This window comes from Nannospalax galili, unplaced genomic scaffold, assembly GCF_000622305.1.
Source record: "Nannospalax galili isolate Female #2095 unplaced genomic scaffold, S.galili_v1.0 scaffold768, whole genome shotgun sequence".
NCBI classification, from domain to species: domain Eukaryota; kingdom Metazoa; phylum Chordata; class Mammalia; order Rodentia; family Spalacidae; genus Nannospalax; species Nannospalax galili.
The window spans coordinates 8,710,316-8,720,978 of record NW_008360317.1 but is presented as its reverse complement, the minus strand read 5'-3'; the positions used below and the strand labels follow the sequence as shown (position 1 = coordinate 8,720,978).

Below are 10,663 nucleotides of genomic sequence, written 5' to 3'. Positions count from 1 at the left end.
AGCCTGGGAAGAAGAGAAGAAAACAAAAAGAAAGAAGTTAACAAGAACAAAACAAACAAACCCAAACTACAGACTCTAGTATCAATCAGTTGATAGGAATAACTATTAGCAAAAGTCTAGCAGGGGCATACTAAAAAGGTACATACCATAGCCTAGAGGCATTTATTTCCAGAATTACAAGGATGGATCCCCAAATGACCACCACTGTTATATACCACACTGATATGATGATGGGGTGGGGGTGAGGGGTAAAAAGTGATTAGAGCAACTGCTGCAGGAGGTGTTTGAACTGGAATGGAAGCATATGTCCTCAAAATGACAAATGCCACATGTGAAAAAAATATACACTCAGCAGTGCAAGACTGAAAGTTTCTCTCAAGAGATCAGAAAGACACGGACACCTCCTTCCACTTCTACTCAGTAGTAGTATTGGAGGTTCCTCAGTAGTAGTATTGGAGGTTCCAGCCAGAGCAACTAAACAAAGGAAGTGAAAGGCAGTCAAATCAGAAGTAAAACAGCCTGTCAGCAAATGCTCTACTATACTAGCATTTTCTGGTCAATATGCACAAGAGATGTTTGACATCACTAGTCAGTAGGGAAATGCAAATCACATCACCTAGAGTCAGGACCCTTTACACTTATTCAGATGACAATAAAACAAAACGACGACAAAACGAATGTTAAGAAGAAGGTTGAGAACAAATGAGAACAGAAAAATTGGTGCTTTGCTGGTGGGAATGTGAACTGATGCAGTCACTAATGAAAACAGTATGGCTGTTTAAATGCTAAGCACAGAAGATTCAGCATTACCTAGGTAATACATCCAGAGGAACTGAAATCAAGGCTCAAACTTGCATATCAATGTGTTATTACTCTCAACTCCCAATAGGTATAAAAAATGTAGCAGGCATTAAAAGATGAACAGAGATGTAGAATATTATTTAAGCATTTTTGTTTTTAGACAGGGTCTCCCTGTACTGGCCTGGAACTATGTAGATCAGGCTGGCTTTGAACTCACAGAGATCCACCTAGCTCTGCCTCCCAACTACTGAGATTAAAGGAGTGCACCACCATGTGCAGCAAGGATTTCCTTTTTTCAAAAGCTTACATAAGCCAGCATAGCACTCAGGAGGCAGAGGAGGTAGGTGGATCTCTCTGAGTTCAAGGCCAGCCTGATCTATACAGTGAATTCCAGGCCAGCTGGGGCTACAGGGAGACCCTGTCTCAAAAAAATATACATATAAATAAAAAAATAAATAAAGGAAATTCTGTAAGGGAGGTAGAGGAAGTAGGATTGCAAGCTTGAGACCAGTCTGGGGCTATGTAGCAAAATTTAATCCAAAAAAGAAAAAAAAGAAAATTCTAGCACACACTAAAACATGGTTGAACATTGAAAACATTAAATAGGGCAGACACAAGACAAATCCTTCACAATGCTACCTACAAGGTGTGTGTACAGCAGCCACACAGACTCACCTCAGAGGTGACCAGAGGCTTGATGAGTAAGAAGAACAAAGATTACTGTTGGGAGTCACTGTTTAGAATGGACAATCCTTTCTGGGATAATGAAAAGAGCTCCGAGGATGGAGTGTTGGTAACTGCACAGTATGATAGATGCACTTAGCATCATTCACAGCACTCAGAAATGGTCAAAATGGTAATTATTTTATTTTACTACAATGGGAGGACTCCTTTGACAAAAGCACCGTTATAAGCTTGGGCACTTAAGTTGTAAGTGTTTGGAACCTGGATCTGATGCTTTCCAGCTGAATGACTGTGGGAAAATTACTTGACTTCTGGAGAGTGACAGGTTTTTTTTAATAAAATGAAGCTATTATTACCATACAGATGTTGAGATTAACATCGAAAGAAGTAAAATACTAAGTACAGGGCCACACAGCAGGCCTCATCCAAAATCCATGAGTTCTTATTTCAGTAATCCTAGAGACAAAAAGAGATAAAACTATCACAGAAAACATGGTAAGGAGAGGTGGGAAAGAACTTTAAAAGGCTAACATGGGGTAATGCTAACAAAGGAACTTGAAATGATATGAGAACGTGTTGGTTTTTCAACAGCCTGTGAACACTTGTGATAAGACATAATTTCATTTACTGAAGATCAAATAGGAAATGTGCAATACCGGTTTAGAAAACAGAAGCCATCTACTCTAAAGTAGGTGCTCATGGCCAGCCTGGCTCACTCACTGCTCTGAGAACATTCTTTCAGAACCCTAAACAAAGAATTCTTCCAGAATAGGGCTCCCAAGAGTGTGAAGCCTTTCAATGCTGTACCACATAAAGGTCAGTCCTGAGGCCAGAGGGCTGCTGGGAGGACAATGGGTAGACCAGGGATGACAACACAAGGAACAATTCAAGCCACTCAAAACTAGAGCCTGAGCACATGCTGAACATGTTCCAGGAGCAAAGCCTGTACTGCAAGGGAGGATGGCAAGGGAAGAAGATGAGGAAGGACAGAGAGGAAGGAGAAGGCAGACACTGGCTTTCAGGTATGCGCCTCTACCAGTCTCATTCTGTGTGTTAAAGTATAAACTAGTGATCTGTCTCAAAAGGGATGCTATTACATAAAGACCAGTCTGGGTCTGGAGGGTTCCCCTCAAAGGCCCATGTGGTGCAGGCATGGGGTGGCAGCCCATGGCAATTCTGGTGGTGGTGGAACATTTCAGAGGCAGGGCTACCGGCAGGAAATTAGGTAGCTGGGTACGGGATCCTGAAGATGGTGCCCCAGCCCCATTTTCAATTTGCTTCCAGGTTGCCAGGAAGTGAGCAGCTCCTCCATACAGGCTCCTGGGCTACTATGTTGCCGAGACACCGGCTGAAGCAATGGGGCCAAACCCCAACACTATGAGCCCAAATAAAACTTTTCTTCCTTAGAAGTTGGTGAACATGGGAATCTTTGTTGGTGATGGAAAACACACAGCAGACTGCTGCTAATTAAATGTGGGCACACGAAACATTGTTTTAGACATCCAATTTTCGAGGGAAATTTTTTCTTGGATAATAAAAACAGTAACTTGTACAAAAGTAGTAATACAATTTCTAAAGTGAGTACTTCTAATTTCAATACATTTTAGGCAAAAAGGAAAAAAAATGCTGAAAAACCAACAAGCACAAATAAACCAACTTTAATAGATATTTTGTATTTATATAGCGCCTTCTTCAAGAACTTTAAATGCTTTACAGACATTATCTCTAATTAATCCCCACAACAACCCTGTGAGGTAGGTATTACTCCCATTTTACAAGAGAGGGAGACTGAAGCATAGAGAGGTTAGGTGACTTGCCCAAGGTCACACAGTTAAGTTCACTGAAGAGCCAGGACTCAAGCACCTTAGCCTCCCAGCTCCTAGCCAAATACCTCATGAGAGAATCTTTAATGAAAAGTATCTTTACAGAAAGTATCAAGAGTAGTATGTTAGGAAAATGAGGTCTCCCACTGCCATCAAGGAAAAAACCCTACACTTATGCTTGAGGCCACCAAGGCCCACATAGTTAGAGCTCCTACATTCCCCTTTCGAAGCCTCCTGGCTCCTGTCCTAAGCAACCTTCTCAGGGTCAAATCCCAAGACAGAAGCCATGTGACTTAGAAGTAGGACTTCATTTAGAATATTTACCTTTAGTTATGATAATTCATAGAAACTTTTATTCCAATATATAAAATATGGGACAGCTATCCCAACAAACATGTACATAATTATATAGCAATCAGCCTCATTTACAACTTGCATCTGCCCTCATTTTAATCACAGCCAACCAACAGATCACCTTCCTAGACTGGTTACTCTTCTTACTTACTATACCTGTGTTCCCCCCCACCCCTAACCCTGTATGTTTTTAAAGTATATTGAGCTTCTGATGAAATTCAAAATGTTTTCTTAGATCCAGCTGCACTAAGAATAAAGAGTGATTTTAGAACCATTACCCCACAGTTCCTTCCCTGTAAATTATACGATGAAACACAGTGTGGACATGAACAAAGTGTAACTCCCACAGAACTTGGCCCAATGCTACAACTTGCCATAATACGAAATTTAACCAGGCTCTTCCTGCTTACTTTTTTATTCAAAAAATATAAAAGCAAACACAACACAGTATTTCAATGCTGTACCTTTAAGCAAATCACTTCCCCTATCTTCCTTATGCATGCTGTCCTAGCTGATATTAGGCTTCACTCTACCTCTTTTCTCTGTACATGAAGCTGCAAAAATACAGTTTTAAATTCCAAGACTGTTTGGTTTGAGCCCTCAGAATGCAAGTACTCCTACTGCTCTGACTCTCCCCACGTTCTTGGTTGTGATTCTCTGTGCAATGTTGGTAGGTCAGGCAGAATATATCTGCTGTATACAAAACAACACCAGCCAGAGTAAGGCTTCAGAAACTGTACTGTAAAAATGAATTTGTCAAAATATCATAACTTTCTCCCAGCATATCTGTCTAAGCAGCCCAATTAGCTAAGTGACCCTGTTAAAAATCTGCTTATGGGATGAATAGATGAAGTCATTCCTGAGCTAAAAGGTACAGATATTAAAGTGTTAATAATAGCAGCACAAAAAACATTCCTTTTTGCTGTTTTTCAGAGTCAACAGTTTTAGTAAAAATAACTTTAGAGAAAATTATGGAATTTAACACCACCAATAAATCACTGCCTGAAGAGTGCGATAACTACCCACAGCCTGACGACTATTATTTTTAATACAATTGTCAATTATCTTCTGCAAGTTACTTTTGGCCACTGTCAGACCACTTACTCGATGCCTGGAAAATGTGAGCAATAGTTTACACACCTTTTACACTACCTGTATTATTTCTTAAAACTCTCAACAGAATCAAGTCTTAATCAGAACACTCTTCTGATTAGATTTATAATATGAAAAAGGGACAAAGGTCTCTTTTAGATCACTGGCCTATTTCAAGGTATAATCTCCAAAGGGCTTTTGCTACTATCCAGGCTGCTAGGGTCTGTTGAATCAATTACTTCTTTCTAAGATTGAAAAAAAGAGACGCTTGAAAAATAACACAACCTTGAGGTCATGACTTTCCCAAGCATAGCTCAACTGGAAACACTAGAATTTGAGGAACCCTAACAAACGGTAGACCACCAATGCACTGGAACTTCTTACTCCAACAGTAGGGAGTTATTTTACCCAAAGCTTAATAAAACAAATGACATATAAACTGTGACAAAACAACAAATGTTTAGCCAGAGATATCAGCTCCTCCTGAAAAAGAGTATTTACCTCCCTCATTGCAAAGTTTCTCATGATTATCTTAGTGATCTCAGCTAGAATTTTCAATTCACCTTAAAAATAGAAACAAACAAAAGGACTACTTAAGTTGACAAACTAATAAAAATATGCTAAAATTTGCTGACAGAATCGTGGGTACTTTATATAATACTTAGATTCTACCAGTTTATGTAAAATAAATAAGGAAAAAAATTATAATTACAAAGCCAGTCTTTCCCCTTGGGGAAACAAAAAGCCAATTTTGACCAATTGTTCCCTACATATACATATACTGTATAGTATTATAAGCTTCTTCAGAGAAGCAAAACATCTTTGTCTTCCTGACACTGGATTCTGGTATCTATTCACTTTTTACATCAGGAAGGCAACTGCAAGTGTTGGGCCCAAAGGTATTTCTGGTTTATGCTTGAAAAGATCACTGAATATGCTTCTGTACAGAGTGAACACAGGCAATGTATGTGGAGTGTTCAGTGTCATCTTCTTAAATTATCAATCAGCTTAGCACAGATTCCAATTCTTCTACTGCCCTCCCAAGGAATTCAAATCATTCTTGGTGCAATTAATAAAGAGAAAATGTGTGTCAATAGCTGGAAGGCTGCTTTACAAGAGGAGCTGGCATCTCTGATTTCATTTCCTTATATGGAACTGACAGACAGCATGATTCCTGAGCAAAAAATTCAACTACCGTGATAGGAAGGGCGTGTTCACCCACAGTCTTTGCTTTACTGTGTGCAAAGTGTGCTACTGCCCCCTGAGCTTCCTGCATTTCTCTTTTCTTGAAAATCAGTGCTTGATCTTTTCCGAAATAACCAGAGAAGAAATGAGGCAGAAAGTGTCTCTTCATTGCGGCTCCCTTCAGTCCCGAGACTGATAGAAAAGGATGTAACCAGACTCAGAGTTTTTTGAGATATCTGATGTCAACCCGTAGAATTCTTCAATAGCTTGTGCATCTATTTTCTGAGAGGCAAAATGTAAATGTTAGTACACCAACAAGCTCTGGACAACTGGATGGTTTAAATTAAAATGACTGACAATATCAAATACTGGTATGAATGGGGGAAACAGTCCTCCACTGCATGACAGACAGGAAGTAAAGAAGCATTTGGTGATACTTCTAAAGCTGAGCACACAACTACCTTTGAGCTAGTAATTCTACTTTCAGGTGTAGGTCAAACCATATGAAGCACAATAGTTATCAACCATTTTGGACCTGCAAAAATGGCAATTTCTAATGTTTGAACCTAATGTAGACGCAAGAAAAATTAGTGTACGTCAATACAAGATTTGTACAAGAATGATCAAAGCATTTATGTTCATGACAGTCAATAACTGACAAGAGGCCAAAGTCTCACTTGCTACATGGCAGAAAATTAAGGCAGTGAAAAAGAATTTCTACTATCACTATTTCTACTGTGAGAACTACAGGAATAAATTTCACAATGAAATAGTAAGGGGAAAACAAAAGAAAAAAAATAGTAAGGGGAAAGCCAGACTGAATGAAGTTACTATATGAATTCATTTATATTCAAACACAGGGAAAATTAATCATCATAATAAAAGTCCAAACAGCTAGTTCCTTGGGGGCTGGAGGGCAGAGATGCGGAGAGCTACGCTGAGCAAGGAGGAGGCTCAGGGAGCCTGCTGGGGTATTGAAATGCATGACCTCTTCATTTGGCTGGTGCTTACAGACTGCATGTGAGCAAGCATGCCTATGCAAATGCATATGCAAATGCAGCTTAGGACTCCTGTACTTTGTTATACAGCTCAATAATTTTTTAGAAGAAACATTTTTTAAAAAACAACACAATATGACTGAAAGCTTTTCCTTGTTTATTCTAGGATGTGTAAGACTGAGTGGCCACACAAGCTCTGGGCTTGGACAGTAGGGAGTAAAAGGTAGGAATCAGACTGTAATCTATTTATCTAATACTTTCTACTAGTCATAGATGAAAGAGAAACTATGAAGGGGAAGAAAATGAAGAAATTAAGAAAGTACTCACTTCTACAATGTCGTCATCAAACAACAACCAAAAATCATGACTCTTAACGATTGCAATATAATGGCCTCGATTGGGACCACTGAAACGAAAAGAAAGGAAAAATTAATCGTGTACAGTGTTATTTATGCTATTTTCTTGGCCTGAATTCAAGTATTCTGAAGAAAATGGTAAACAGAAAAATGTCCCATATCTTTCCTTTAAAAAAGATAGGTATTTTTATTTGAAATGCCATCTAATTTTAATTTCAAAAAATCAGTACAAAAAGGGATGTATTTCCATTTAAAAATCATTCAGGGTCTTCTAGACAGTCAGTAAAGACTGTGTGTTCTGAATACAAGTTTTCATCATGGTATGGTCTGGAAGTTTGGAATTATTTTATAAATTGTTTTATAAATTAAAATATAGATCAGCATGGTAATGCAGGCCTGTAATCCCACCTTCTGAAGAGGTTGAAAGAAGATCACAAAGAAGGCCAATGAGACCCTTTCTCAAGATAAAAAATTTTATGAGACCTAGGCACAATGGAAAAGTATTTACTTGGCATATGTAAGACCCTGAATTCAGTCCCCAATTATGTCTATCCCCACCCTGCACACAGAAGAAACACATACATATATGTCCATGTAGAAAACACATATATAAGGTGATCTGGAACACAGGGTGGAAAGGAGGATTAGCAGGAGACTGTACACTAAATTTGCTAATCAGAGATGATAAATATACACACTAATAAAAATCAGAAAAGCAAACTCTGAAGATAATTTCCAAAGCCACTTTAAGTGCTTCTGATAGCCATGGTTAAGGTTCATACTTAACTAACCTCAGAAACAACTTATCTAGTGCTTCTGATAGCCACGGTTAAGGAACATAACTAACCTCAGAAACAACTTATCTAGCAAAGTCTATCATCTCAACAACAACAAAAACAAAAAAGGTAAAGAAAACTAATAGACCTTAAAGTTCTAGAAACAGACATAGGGCCCACAGACTAATAAATAAGAATAAAAAGGCAATAATTTAAAGTATATATTCTTTAAGGAAAAGTGATAAAATATGTATCAGAAAAATCAATTTTAAAACAAACTGACAATGAAGAATGTTAGTGTCCATCCAAGTGTGGTGGCAGAGATCTGTAATTCTAGCACTCAGGTAGCTGAGACAGGAAGATCAAGACTTCCATGCCACCCTGAGCTGCAGAGCGAAGACCTATATCAAAATAAATAAATAACAAGCCTGTGGTCCCCACCAGTGTCTGGTGTGAACATCCTGAAGGAACTTTTTGCTTTACTGACTTCTGTGCCCCAGGGTCACGATTACCTTCCACAGTGAACCACAACAGCAACAAGGTCGTACATTCTGTCAGGATTGGTTGCATCTCCAGATGTGTTAAACAGACGGAGTTCTAAAGGGAAAACTACCCGGTATGAAAGTTTTGTGTATCGATGAAGTTGATCCATATACTTAAATCTTTTCAGGTGTAAAGCCAGAATCATGGGGAGTTTCTTAACTTTCATCCTGTTAAAAGATGAAAACATTATTTCATAAAACATTCACCATGTCCTTAAAAAAACCATTAAGCTGGTGCAAACGTAACTTTGAAATACGATCTTAATAAATGTGGTTGTGCTATACATTATTTCAATGTACTTCCGGCTTTAAACTTTTTTGATGACATTACTTGCTGTTTATTTTATATATTTTTAAAAAATTATTATTTTTATTTTATGTGTTTGAGTGTATTGCTTACATGTATGTGAGTGCACCCGTGTCGTGCAATGCTGGGGAGGTCAAGAAGGGGGCTTAGGATTCCCCTGGAACTGGACTTAGGATGGTCCATAGCCGCCATGTGGGTGCTGGGAATTGAACCCAGGTCCTCTGCAAGAGCAGTTAGTGCTCTTAACCACTGAGCCATCTCTCCAACCCCAATTTTATATTTATTTTATACTGTGGAACTGCTATTAGACAAAAAGTAAATTCAAGTGATTTTTTTTTTTTTTTTAATTTGAGCTTAAAATGGCTTGTAAAGTAGCCAAGACAAATGGCCCCAGGAACTGCTAAGGAACATACAGTACAGTGGTGGTTCAAGTTTTACAAAGGAGATGAAGGCTTTGGGCCAGTGCAAGTTGACAGTGACCAAATGAAAACAATCATCAGATCTGATCCACTTATAACTACAGGAGAAGCTGCCAACAGCTTAACATGGACTGTTCTACAGTCATTTGGCATTTGAAGCACACTGAAAAGGTTTGTTAAGTTGGGTACTTCATAAGCTACTGAAAACTTGCTTTAAATCAGTCTTGAACTGTTGTCCTCTCATAGTCTACACAATGAACCACTTGTCTATTGGACTGTGAGGTGTGATGGAAAGTGGATTGTCTATGACCACAGGCAACATCTAGCTGAGAAGAAGCTCCAGAGTACTTCCTTCCCAAAACCAAACTTGACCAGATAAAGGTCACCGTCACTACTGCTGTTTTCCTCCCTAAACTCTGTGAATCTCAGCAAGACCATTCCATTTGAGAAATATGCTGAGCAAATCATGAGCTGCACTGAAAGCTGTAATGCTCACAGCCAGCACTGGTGAGTAGAAAGGGCTCAGCTCTTAACCATGATTATGCCTAACCCCTCACCGTACCACCCACGTTTCAAATGCTGAATAAATTGGGCTTCATAATTGTCTCATCTGCCATATCTACCTGACCTCCTGATAACTCACTAACACTTCTTGAAGCATCTCAACAATTTTTTCAGGGGAAACACTTCTACAAATAGGATGCAGAAATCTTTCCAAGAGTTCACTGAATCCAAAAACAGATTTTTACACTATAGGAATAAACAAACTTATTTTTCATTGGCAAAAAAGGTGTTGATTGTAATGGTTCCTATTTTGATTAAAAAGAAATTTGAGAGGTGTCATCCCTGGGTGGGTGGGCCTGGCCTGTATAAGCATATGAGCAAGCCAGGGACAGCAGGCCAGTGGGTCTTGGCTTCATTCAGTTCCTGCTTCCAGGTTCCTGCCTTGAATTCTAGCTCTGACTTCCCTCAGTGTTGGGTTATGACCTGGAATTTGTAAGCTTAAATAAACCCTTTCCTCCAAGTTTTATCACAGCAGCAGAAACCAAACTACAACTGATACTGGTACCAAAGAGTGGGTTCTAGCTGCGATAGAACTAACCATGTTGGTTTGAGGAAGGACCATGGAAGTGTTTGGAACTTTGGGATGAAAAAGCCACTTAGTGAGTGCTTAGGGCTTAGTGCACTATTGTGGCAACCTGGAAGACAAGGCAAAGAGCAGTACAGACAATGGAGGCCTGGCTGGTGAAGGTCAGATGGAAGTTTGAGAGTCCTTCAAAGACTATCTGGGCTGATCCTGTGATATTTTGAATTGAGAATCTGTGG

The 10,663-nt window shown here is 39.1% G+C and overlaps 1 protein-coding gene across 2 annotated transcripts in view; it reads right to left on the bottom strand.

Moving 5' to 3' along the window:
• Positions 1 to 3,127: 3,127 nt before the first annotated feature.
• Usp12 (ubiquitin specific peptidase 12) overlaps positions 3,128 to 10,663 on the bottom strand; it is an 87,777-nt gene continuing 80,241 nt past the window's right edge. For both annotated transcript variants that reach the window (XM_008825074.2, XM_008825076.3), the window contains 3 exons: positions 8,582 to 8,779; positions 7,265 to 7,343; positions 3,128 to 6,221 (listed from right to left, as the gene is read on the bottom strand). In XM_008825074.2, coding sequence (XP_008823296.1) covers positions 6,120 to 6,221; positions 7,265 to 7,343; positions 8,582 to 8,779 — 379 coding nt within the window. In that variant the 3' untranslated portion in view covers positions 3,128 to 6,119. The remainder of the gene's footprint in view (positions 6,222 to 7,264; positions 7,344 to 8,581; positions 8,780 to 10,663) is intronic.